Genomic DNA, 11856 nt, shown 5'->3' on the forward strand with positions numbered 1-11856 from the left:
CCCACCGTGTTGTTTCACCTTGTTTTAAAACCACGTGAGGGGGCGCTATTTAAACGGATTGGTTTTTCACCTAGCGAGAACGGGAACAATCGTATTGCACAGAAGAGTCGTTGTCCAAGGATGTGTGAGTGTACAGTATATATGGTAGTCCAACTAAGGGATTTTGCGGACAGGAACCGGGAGTCTATGGATATCTAGGATAGTGAGGGGCGATGTCACGAAAGGACTGGGTTTTACGCCGGGTTGCTCAATACAGCCGGGAAACGAACGCCTGCCATGAAGAAATGCCTACACCGTCAAACTCTCCTTCCGCTCAGGACACCCCCAAACCGCCTTCCTCCACCCCTCCCCGTTCGCAAGGCACGCAAGAGGAAACACGCCCACCTCGCCCGTGCTCACATTCATCCCCGTCGCCCACGAATCCGGCCATGTGCGGTTCACAATCACCACATCGTCCGCCTTCAGCCCAATCTCATCGCTACGTATTGTCGACGCGGTGTGAGCGGAGGTGACGGAGTAGATCATGTTGGGGGTCTTGGGCAGGGTTGTGACGGGCCCACCAGGGTGTGATAGGATGAGGAGGTGGGTGGCGGATTCGGAGGTGTTGGGGAGGAGGGCGAGAGAATGTGGGTCCGGGTTTGTGTGGGGTTTGGTGGGGTGGGAGAGGGCGCGGGAACGACCTGGTTTTGCGCCCATGGGGGTCATGGGTGTTGTTGAGGTGATGTAAGGGAGGGAGTGAAGAGCGCGGCGTTTGCGGATACGCAAGATGATCAGGCCGACGAGGGTAAGTAGGAAGATGAGAGCGGAGATGCTGACGGCGACTGTGGTCGCGGTGTTGGATGTGGGTGGCGGGGCGCTAATCAGTGCGACATTTGTTGGTTGCACGCCTATGGGGTTGGTGGCTGCTGCTAGAGTGGTGGTCGGTATTGTCGCCACGGCCGTGACGGTGGTCAGCGAAGGGGCTTCCTTTGACCTTGTCACCGCTGCGGGCGCGCCGTTCAACAGCAGGCCGCTGGTATATACCGAGAACCTCCCCGTATTTGAGTTCCCACACGGCCATTGCCCAGATAATCCACACGTCTGCGAGCACTCTGCGGGATTTTGCGTGATCAGATTGTTTGTGGAGTCCGTTTCGGAGGAGCATCGACATGTCCCGTCCTGCAGGAGAATGTAGGGTGCTTGAGTGCGTGCGCAGGAGGCGGCGCAGTCTGTGATGACGGTGTCCCGGGTGGAAGTGGAAGGGAGGGGAATTGGGGCTCCAGGTAGGTTGCGGAGTGAGACGCAGCGGACATACTTCCAATTGGCGCCCAGCGGTGGAGGTTGCGCTGACATTCTGGGAACTCGTTGTCAGGGCGGCGAATGGTAAGGAATGGGATTAACAAGGGTATCTGGTGGATGCAGAAGCGCGGCTGGTGGCGGGAAGGAAACCGGCAACTACCACACTCTCACAGAAGCGTCTGCTATCGCTGCCTTCTCTCTATGTCGGCGTCCTAAACTCGGAGGGATCTGTCGGCCTGTCGTGAACGGCTTCTCACTCGGAAGGCGTAGATGCTTCGAGGGGTTCGAGTATAGGACTATGGGGAGGGGCTGGCCCGCAAAGCCAACCTGATGAGAGTCTGAGTTATAGATTGCAGATATATCAATTGTACTGTACGAGCGATGCCAGATATCCTAACGTCGTCGTCGTCGTTGTTCGTTCTTGCCCAGCCAAGAGAGTCGAGACCGGCCGCAGGTTTGTTGAGTTGTCGCCCGCAGCCACTTGCTTCCCATCCCACGCAGCCACAGAGGAGTCGACTGATGGGAACTGGCCGCTGCTTCTTCCAATTGACAGTTGTCGCCCTTGTCTCTCGCCTTCTGTCACATGACTCGCCTGTGAATTGAATGCAGTTAAAACCACTCTCTGATTCCAGGAGGCAGGCAGTCGCGCTCCGTGCGTCCCGGTAACAAGCCTGATCTGCCTGATGAATTACGGTATTAAACTTCGTGGCCCTCACAAGTTACAACAATCGACGCCGTCTCCGCAATTTGATTCCTCTCTAGTCCCCGCCCCAAACCCGATGGGCATTGCAGATTGCAATAGCAAGCACCATGCACTCGCCAAAGGCTCTACACTCGATCGTCACGCAGGTCGTGGACGTCAAAGGAATTCCAGCCAAGGGCGATGCATTAGGCAGCCCCACCGTGATTTCTCCCTTGCCCCAATACAGCGAGGTTGCAAGTCCATTAGGGCATCGAGACCTTGACTTCTCCCGCTTGACGTTCGGGGAGATGGAACAGCTGTACGATGGTGAGACTCGAAACGCATGCCCGTGCATATGCACCTATACGTTGTGTGTCTCATCCCTTTTTCTCGTCCTCTCATATCCACAGAAAAGCTCGCAGACATCGCCAAACCGGTCTCACTCTACGAAACAAAATCCCTGGCAGCCACTTCAGTCCTCCCCTCAGGTCTGACCTGGTCCTCCCATCCAACCTCTTTCACTGTCCGCATCACCTCTCTCTCCCTCGCCAAACCTCGGCAAGCGAACAACAATAACATCCATTTCCGGTTCGCGTTCCATCATGAAAAGAAGAAGTCTGCAGCTGCAAAGTACCCGGATGGCTTCGTAGGAGCGGAGTGGGAATTTGAGTGTAGCTACCATACACTGGTGTTTGATGCGTTGAAGGTGGATGTGTGGGAGAGTGGAGGCGGGATCTTTGGTGCGGAGAGGTGTTTAGGGAGGTGCTTTGTCAAGATGGCGAAGTTGGAGGAGGTTACGGGGAGGGTCCATGGGTGAGTTATGCACACCACACGAGTTTGGAAGATTCTTAGCAGTATGCGTTGACTAATTGAATGAACTCACTTCTAGAATATACGAATTGCAACAACGGAACGCACAATCCAGCCGCAAGGGGTCCGCCAAAGGACAGGACATTGGCACGATCGGCATTGAACTCCGTTTCAAGGGCGAGTCGGCAGGCGGCGACGACGACCACACCACCCTCAGCCGTTTTCCTACGACACCTGAGGGATACGACACCCTTCCACAGGATTCTGCCCACGGTGCCCTCGTCGACAAATGGATCGGGCACTCCCAGCAGGAGGAAGAGGAGGAGTACATGGACTCCTTCCGCGAAGCCCATGTCCAGGAGAGGAAGCTGCCCACGGGCCCCGAAACCAAGACATTCGCTGGCCGAGCGCGGTCGATTATCAGCATGCGAAGCACAATCACAGCCATCACCACCATGACAACAACCAGCACAAACACAACGGCTTCATCGAATAAGCGCCCTGAAAGTACGATGGCGGGCATGAAGGAGGCGTCGCAGCTGGCTTCGGCGTTGTTCGGCACCGGGTGGAGGTTGAACAAGTTGGAGATTGCGAGGGCGTGGTTGTTCTTGGGGAAGTATCATCGGGAGCGTTGTCCCAAGTAAGTTCATTTTACGGTTTAGCATTTCGTCCTCCATTTTTCGTCACCAGAGGCAATACTGAATGTATCACAATTTCCTCGCAGCCCAACGACGAACAATGTTGTAACCGCCCACCGCCAAATCCGGGTCGCCTGCTACTTCCTCAACTACGCCATGGCGGCCTACGGCAGTCTCATGCTCAACTTCTACGGCCGTGGCAAAGGCTACATCCGCGACACGCTCCGCCCGAAAATGGACTCGAAGTCCGCGCGAGAGCTTTTGGGCCTGAGGAAGGAGGATTTGCTGGTTTGGGACTTTGAGACGGAGCTGTTCAAGCCGCAGTTTTTCATTGCGAGGGATCCGAAGTTGAATGCGCTTGTTGTTACTGTTCGGGGGTCTTTGGTTTGTGTCGGCAACTGACTGCGGGAGGTACATCAACGAAGGAAGATCTTTTTTTCTGACTTCCGTCCCCTCTCCCCCTCAACAGAATATCAACGAGCTAATAGTCGACGTGTGCGGTGACTACACCTCCTTCTCACACGGCTACGCACACAAAGGCATGCTCCGCTGCGCCGAGTACCTCGAACGTAACTACCTCGCCCGTCTCAAAACCTGGGTGCAGCAATACCGCTGCTCCGCCATCTACGTCGTCGGCCACTCCATGGGCGGCGGGGTCGCATCCCTCTTCGCCATGATCCTCGCCTCCCACTCGGCTGAACTCACCGAGTTGAGTGGGAACTCACGGTTTAGAGTGAAGGGGTACTGTTTTGGCACGCCGGGGTTGGTGAACCCGGAGTTGAGCAGGGATTTTGAGGAGGTTTTGGAGACGTACGTGTTAGAGAACGATTTGATGGCGAGGTTGTCGTATGGGAGTGTGTGCGATTTTAGAGCGATGGTGGGGAAAGTGGCGGAGGTGAGGGGAATGAAGAAATTGAGTACGCAGGTAGGTCGTGCCTGCGTGATGTATTTCGTGCATTCGCATATACACAACCGCTTGCTGACTCTCGACATCTCAGAACCGCATGCGCCTCCTCTCCAACTACCACCATCAACTACGTGAAAGCGCCGAGAACCCCAAACTCCTCATTCCCGGCAAAGTCTTCTACATCTACCCCACTCCACCCAAACCGTCATCGAAATCCTCAAAACCGCAACCGTTAACAACCGGAAACCCCCTCATCGACGACCCGGCCCCTCACTACCTCGTCGAACGCACGGAACCGGAATATTTTTGTGATTTCATGTGGAAGGAGGAGTGTGTGGTGCAGCATCAGCCGCAGCGGTATTGGAAGGCCTTGAGGGCGGTGAGTTTCCCTTTTTTCTGAGCGTCTGCACGGATTTGGGTATTGACTTTTGGGATTCTCTTTTCTTGCAGGCCCATGATTATCTGCGGGAACATGAGAAGAATATCGCCAAGCTCAATTATTAAGCTTTTGTTCCATCGGACTACCAAGTTTCCCATGGCCCATCTGTGACATCCAGACCCGAGTTCTCTTACACAGTCAATTTCACCGGACATACAAATCTCTTCTTTCACGCATGATAGGGCGCATGAGAACATGCCCTACATAGCCACTAATCTTGTACATTTTCAGCTTTTTGTTTAATCCCCTTTCTGTTATACCCCGAGCCAGTGCTCATGATCGTTTTTTCATCAGGATGTAACCTGCCATATAGTTTAGACATGGGGCCTGGCGCCCCTCTTCTTAGGCTTAGTCGTTTTTTTTTGCATATTTTCGGCGTAATGCATGACTTTGTTGGTGCCCCGTAATTGACGTCCATGGACCTCATCGAACAAGGACGGTTGCATCAAGGGAGAAATGTACGTATTGATCAGGGGTATTTGACAAGCGATGTTGGGAAGCAGTCATTCATCATGCACCAATTTGAGAATGTTCGAATGGGAAGCAGCTTACGTGAATAATAATGGCAGCCAATCAAATGAATCGCGAACGCGTTGCGGCTGCCTCTGGAGTCGTCTGGATGGAATGTGGGATACCCGGAGCTTATGTTTCAAACGAGAAGACGGGTGGATCCCAGCAGGGCAATAACCGTTTTGCCAAGTCAAACGCGCGGAATGGGCGGCACAGCAAGCGCAAAGTCGCAAAACATTTAGAACCTCTTAATCAATCGGGACAAGAAAGGCACTTCCCAAACTGATGAAACCTGCGCCGCTTGGGTCGTTCCTGATCTCTCCGACGTTTTCTGCTCACCCTTTTCCTTCATATCCGCAACAGACTGCCGCTTTTCCCACGCAAAGAAATCTTACCAACAAACCCTTCTCATACCCAGTATCTTGTCCTATGTCTTACCCCATTTGCTTCAACTCAAACGACAAGCACACCGTCATCAACAACCGCAAGAGCCGGTTGTCTGTCCTTCTGGTCTTCGATAGGCAAAAAACATCCGTTCTCTAAAGACCTGTGGAGTTGATTCCTTTCCCTTTACGCGCGCTCAACGGACTCGAACGTCAACGTCAATTCCACCTGCCTTCAATACCACCTCGGCTTACTATACTGGGCCTCGTCGTCTCGAAGTAAAGTGTCGTCGCGCGCGCCGGTTGCGTGTCGACTTCATTTCGTGTGCATTCATTGTTTTGGGAAAGCGGGAATTCGCCGCTCTTTCTTCGCTCAGTTACTCCGAGTCTCACGGCTATACCAGCTTCGGACGCAGTGAAGGGGTTTTTTAGCTACTGGCAAGCGAAAGGAAATATCGCTTGCGAAACACGACCTACGAGCTTTGCATATACCTGATTGTTCAGACTCCGAAGGTACGAGAGAACTGTCCGACCTAATGTCTCCAACCTCGTCACTCACTTTTTGTCGCAACTTTGAACTTTTAGTCATGACGACAGTCACCAATTCTGTCGGAAGCACCAGTATATTAACGGACGCGGCCCCATCCATGGCCCCTTCCCCTTCAAACGGCGCGAAAACTGCGTCGAGACCCGCTTCTCCTGCTGTAGGGAAACCACCGGTCGCGCCTGTCGTGGGAAATGGCTCTTCCCAGGTGACCGGCGGTATTGCTGCTCCGTTCAGGCCAGCAAGCGAGAAAGGGTAAGCATCATCATCTCCGGAAGAATGACTGCTTCAGCCCACGTTTCTGACGATGCCTCGCCCACTTGGTTGAAAAAGATCGTCCCCGTGCAGTACGCCACCCATGCGTCGTAACATTTTGTATCGCATCTTCCACTTGGATTCCGACGCGGAGTTCTTTGCAAACTCGCGCCGACCTGGAAGCGCCGGTGAGGCAGATTCGGAGGCGTCTGAAGATGACTCGCATCATGGCAGTTTAGATCGCGTGTTTGGGCGTCACAACAAGTCAGCCGAGTCCTCGCGCAAGGGTACACCTGGGCTTCCAAGGCGAGGCATCACGGTCCACGGATGTACCCCCGGCTCGTCTGCTTCTGATGACGGAAGCAGTTCGGACGCTGACGGTCATCATGCTCCCATCGCCCCCGTCCCGAAGCGCACCCCGTCTCGTTCCAATCTCGCGGACTGGTTCCATCTTCCACGGGATGCCAATCATGGCTCTTCGGATGATGGCAGTGGCTCCGATCCTGACCGTCCGGGTGTTCCCAAGCGCTCTGCCTCTCGATCCAGTATGCTCTCCGAATGGCTTCACGTCGGCCGCAAGAACAAAAGCGAGTCGGCGCCCACTAGCCCATGCATCACACCCGAAAAGGGCGTCGTTCCGAAAGAGGAAGCCTTACTGGCAAGTACTAAGGATGTGGACATCGAGTCCCGAATCGGCCAGTCCCACAACCTGTTCAAGGACATCATCATGCATGCTAAGAACAAGAAGCAGCACGCCGGTGCGGGCAAGGCTGCCGAAGCTTACCCCCACCTTGTGGCCGGCGCTTCAGGTGCTGTCGTCGCGGAAAAGCCCACGGCTGTGCCTATGACCAGGTCGCTGTCTGAGAACTCGCTGGCGAAGTATGGTCAGAAGCATGAGGTTCTGGGAAGAGGCGCTAATGCCGTCGTGAGACTTTGTTGTCCGGCGAATGGCGGGTCTAAAAAGCTCGCTGTCAAGGAGTTCCGAAAGCGGCGGAAGAACGAGACGCAGGTACGGGCCGCTGTTCCCTTGTGTTGTTCGTTGAGTTGGAGCAAGGACTGACTACTGACTTTCATTTGCATTGACATTCACAGAAAGAGTACATCAAAAAGCTCATTGCGGAATTCTGCATCAGTTCTACCCTTCACCACGAGAACGTCGTATCAACAGTAGACCTGATCCAGGATGAGGTATTATAGCAAGACTTATTGGGCATGCTTTGTACATCGTACTGACGCAGCTTCGTCCGCTTAGAAACATCACTGGTGTGTCGTTATGGAGTACTGTGCCGGAGGAGATCTTTTCGGCAGGATTCACTGCGGAACACTGAAGGAATCGGGTGAAGTCAACTGGTGAGTTGGCCGTCCTGTTTGCAGATTGTTCGAAGTTATGTGCTGACGCACGTTGTCTGGTCATTTGCAGCTACCTGAAGCAACTGGTTCAGGGAGTGCAGTATCTTCACTCGATGGGCGTTGCTCACCGTGATCTCAAGCCAGGTATGTCTTACCTTCCAGCTGAACGTGTCCCACTCGGCATGTACTCAACGGTCTCCGAAAACAGAAAACCTTCTCCTCGACAAAGCTGGCAAGATCCTCAAAATCACCGACTTTGGGGTCTCGGAAGTCTTTCGCAACCCCTTCTGCACTCTGGCGCGAAAAGCCAAGGGTCTCTGCGGCTCCGGACCTTACATCGCCCCTGAAGAGTTTGAGAGTGGGGAGTATGATTCCGAGAAGGTCGACGTGTGGTCTGTCGGTATCATCTAGTGAGTATTCTGCCACGAAACCTCTGTTGAGCAGTGGCTACCATGTATTGACCGGTGGTTTTCTTGTTTTCAGTTACGTGATGGTGTACAACTCCATCCCTTGGAAGGCCGCGACCATGAGCGATGCTCGTTACAAACACTTCGTAGAACACAAGGGTCAGTTTTGGCCATTCGATCGGATGCAGGCCGGTCCCAGGCGTTTGATGGTATGTGTGGGCTCCTTTGCAGATTGTCTTCTTTCTGTGTCGTGCATCATGGAGCTCATCGGGTACTTCTTCGTATATCTCTACAGTACCGCATCCTGGACCCCAACCCAGCGACGCGCATCACCATCAAGGAAATCGAAGAAGACGAATGGTTCAAATCCCTGAGCGTATGTCACGAGGACACCACCTCGGAGATGGCCGGACATCAGCATGTGGGCAACCCCAAACCGTTCAAATAACATATCCACAATATCCACATCGCCCGTTTCCGCGACCACTTCGGCACGCATCACCGCTGCAATGGACATTACCTCCGTCTCTAATTCTGCACGGTGGCTGCCGTCGTGTTTATAACCGCCTCATCAACAGACACTCGATCCGTACACGCGCAACGAACAAATATGACAAACGTCCGTGCGTACTGTAGATTTCCCTCTCTGGCCAGGACAGAGCGCGGATGTTCATTGGCCTCCTGTTTGTCGTAATGCCTCTCGCCGCCCCTTCCTTTCCGTTACATATTACTGTAGATAGATGAAAGATATATGGGGGTTTTCTTTGTTTATTGTATGCTATTTGGTTCCACTGTTCATTGCTTAAGGTTTTGTCATTGATGCTTGCTGGGCCCTGGCGGACTGATTTGGGGCACTTAGCCTCATTGTCCAAAGCCTCCTCCTCCTCGTATACATGTGCAGACACCCTTTTGATTTTCACTCTCCTCTACTCAGATCATCAGCCTCATGTTTTGGCTCATTCACTATGTGCAAAACTCTCCCAGGAAGAGGCCTTCGGACATGTCTGGAAAGCATGCAAAATCCATCGCCGTCATGGCGGAGGCTTCTGAACGCGACTTGTATGAAAGCGATATGCGGGCGCGCCGATAAACATTCGCGACTTTTTTCCAGGCCATCTCCGTCGGTCCAAACACACTTGTGGCTTGCCAAACGAAGGACGAAAACAACATAACCCTCAGCTCACCACGAACTCGTTCAGTAACCAACCTCCGCTCTTCATACTCCACGAAACTCCCCCAAGATGCCCCTATTCGACCCAGTCTACATCTCCCAGGATGTCCAGGCCCAGCTCAAAGAGGGCTTCATCGTGAGGCCGTTGGAGGCCTCTGACTACGAGAAGGGTATGTGTGGGTGGCATATGACTCGGGCTCTTTATCCTGTTTGTTCCCCATGTTGAGAGTTGCGGTATTTACGACACCTTTTGCAACGCACGCTTGTGTAACCTAGGTTTCTTGGACGCTTTATCGCAGTTGACGACGGTGGGGAAGATGAGCAAGGGGCAGTTTATGGGTATGTGGTCCTTTTGAGCAGGCGTGGCGATGATGGGAGAGATGAGAGGGGACGGGGCTTTTCTGTGGCATCACGGAACATGGTCATAATCGGTACATCTACCGTTTTGTAACGCAGAGCGCTACTCGTATTTGAAGGCGCACAACCACGAGTAAGTACTACTATGAAGCGGAGATCGCCATGCAACTGGAGCCTAGATTCCTTTTGTTCCGTTGTTCGCTGAGGCGTGTGACTGATGCTGTATCTTGTCCAGATACTTCACGATCGTCATCGAAGACACAAAGAAGCAGCTGATTGTCGGCGCGGGCACGATACTGGTTGAGCGCAAGTTTGTGCACATGAACGGGCTTGTCGGTCATATCGAAGGTGTGTATCCATCGCGGGATGTTTATCTCTAAAGTTTATGCGATAGATAGGATGTGATGATATGCACCGAGAGGGAGGGCCAGGACACCAGGAGTAGTGATTGTAGTTTCAATGACATCTTTTCCACCCTCGGTTTCCAGATATTGTCACCCGCTCTGATTACCGGGGCTTGAACCTCGGCAAGCTGTGAGTACGCTGCTTTCGCGAATCGAATCATCATGAATGGACGATGGCGCACGCGAGTGACCGACACAGCGGATCTGACGAACTGGGGCTATGCTTCTCATTTGACAGTGTGATTGAGACGCTCAAGCATATTGGAAAGATGACCGGCTGCTATAAGAGTAGGTTCTCGTTCACCGTTCCGGTTATGCTGTCTCAACAGGTGACTAACCTGCTCACTCTCACTTACTCAGTTATCTGTAAGTGCTTTGCGTCGAGTGACGGAGAACGGCACCTGGCCTCGCAACGGTCGGCCGCGTTGCTTGAGGCAGGAGAACTGGGAGATCCCGAACTCACGGCTTTATGTTTGCAGTGGACTGCAACGACAAGAACATTCCGTTCTACCAAAAATGTGGATTTGCGCATAAGGTACTTGTCTCCTTTGCATTGCGGTAGGGTTTGCGAAAGATTTTCGGTCATGTACCTAACCGCCCGCTTCCTCCTTCCACAACCGCCACCCCCCCTAACCCCAAAACTACCAACACGAAACAACAGGAATTCGAAATGGTTCTCTACATTGATGAAAACGACCCGGTAAAGACCCCCAAAGCCAAATTATAAGCAGCCACATGGGGGAAAAGCAACTAGCTGGGGTGTGATGCTGGCGACCCAAAGGTTGTTTTTGCGCTGTCCGTCAGAGTATAGCTTCGGTTGACCCCCTTTTTCTGATTCTCTTTTTTTACCTACCGGCAGCTCAAGGCGGCGGATTCGACAGAGTCGCCGACGACAACGACGACGATGCCAGCGGATCCTGCGGCCGCGGCGCCTCCTGCCGGCACAACCTCATGATTTGCGCGCGCTTTGAGCGTTTAGGTCCTTTCACCCACCCCACCTACCTTGCATTCCCCGCTACCGCATGTTCTCTGACACCATCTTCTTGGACTCAAACACCGTCATAAATCGTTACACGCACAAAACAAAGTATAGCATAAACCATAGCGAGTTTTTTTTTCATACAGGAAATCTTGGTAGAACAATTGGAGGCGCTTTACATACAGTATGTGTTTGGGGATGTATTCGAAAAACACTCGAGACATGAAGGTAAAGAGGGATGGGGGTATAACAATCGACAAGGGAGAGATCATGATTCCGTCCAGCTGGGAACATGTGGGGCTTGCACTTCCACCAAACCTGGGGCCGCCTCAAACAGAGACATTTCGTTGTTCTTGTTTGAGAGCTGCGAGGGGTAACGAAAAAGAACGACAGCGGAATGTGCGGGTGATTACAAAGGCTCGAACTGGCGGTGGGTATCCCTTTCTTGCGGGAGTAACATGTCGCGCGCGGACGGCAGAAGAAGGGGCTACGGTTCCGGCCAGGGTTGCGAGAAACACCTCCAATGTGTGGGTGGGTGTATGGGTACGCGCGGCGTACATCGAGGATTCGCAGGCGAGTTCTGATTGATGTGGCGAACACAGCGGATAGGCGACGGTCCCCGTACGTGGGTGAGCGTTTTCGAAATCAAAATCGATAAAAATGCATTGTTGATGTAGATCGAAACAAGGGAGGGATGCTTGCACAAGGAAAAGCTTATCCATGCGGGAGAGCCATCCGATGG

General features: G+C 53.1%; 4 protein-coding genes across 4 annotated transcripts; 3 read left to right on the forward strand and 1 right to left on the reverse strand.

Moving 5' to 3' along the window:
• Positions 1-57: 57 nt before the first annotated feature.
• EV422DRAFT_514043 (uncharacterized protein) lies at positions 58-1805 on the reverse strand. Its single transcript, XM_053069209.1, has 2 exons — positions 1655-1805; positions 58-1574 (listed from the first exon to the last, which is right to left on the reverse strand). Exon 2 carries the CDS (start codon positions 1330-1332, stop codon positions 289-291), a length of 1044 nt encoding a protein of 347 aa, XP_052929222.1. The 5' UTR covers positions 1333-1574; positions 1655-1805; the 3' UTR covers positions 58-288.
• A 184-nt stretch (positions 1806-1989) lies between these two features.
• On the forward strand, positions 1990-5228 carry EV422DRAFT_514045 (uncharacterized protein). The gene is made up of 7 exons (XM_053069210.1): positions 1990-2287; positions 2371-2773; positions 2850-3410; positions 3495-3792; positions 3878-4333; positions 4407-4694; positions 4766-5228. The coding sequence occupies exons 1-7, from the start codon at positions 2089-2091 to the stop codon at positions 4817-4819; spliced, it is 2259 nt and encodes a 752-aa protein (XP_052929223.1). The 5' UTR covers positions 1990-2088; the 3' UTR covers positions 4820-5228.
• A 2062-nt stretch (positions 5229-7290) lies between these two features.
• EV422DRAFT_492173 (kinase-like domain-containing protein) lies at positions 7291-8651 on the forward strand (the record flags this gene model as incomplete). The annotated part of the gene is made up of 7 exons (XM_053067586.1): positions 7291-7455; positions 7539-7634; positions 7699-7796; positions 7867-7940; positions 8005-8206; positions 8280-8412; positions 8499-8651. The coding sequence occupies 7 exons, from the start codon at positions 7291-7293 to the stop codon at positions 8649-8651; spliced, it is 921 nt and encodes a 306-aa protein (XP_052929224.1).
• Positions 8652-9151: 500 nt separating this feature from the next.
• EV422DRAFT_514052 (acyl-CoA N-acyltransferase) lies at positions 9152-11232 on the forward strand. The gene is made up of 10 exons (XM_053069211.1): positions 9152-9544; positions 9651-9713; positions 9831-9864; positions 9967-10079; positions 10220-10265; positions 10374-10423; positions 10496-10501; positions 10615-10670; positions 10797-10916; positions 10995-11232. Exons 1-9 carry the CDS (start codon positions 9445-9447, stop codon positions 10860-10862), a joined length of 534 nt encoding a protein of 177 aa, XP_052929225.1. The 5' UTR covers positions 9152-9444; the 3' UTR covers positions 10863-10916; positions 10995-11232.
• The last annotated feature ends 624 nt before the right edge of the window (positions 11233-11856 follow it).

The sequence above is a fragment of the Fimicolochytrium jonesii genome (assembly GCF_025526975.1).
Source record: "Fimicolochytrium jonesii strain JEL569 chromosome Unknown EV422scaffold_2, whole genome shotgun sequence".
In the NCBI taxonomy this organism is placed as follows: domain Eukaryota; kingdom Fungi; phylum Chytridiomycota; class Chytridiomycetes; order Spizellomycetales; family Powellomycetaceae; genus Fimicolochytrium; species Fimicolochytrium jonesii.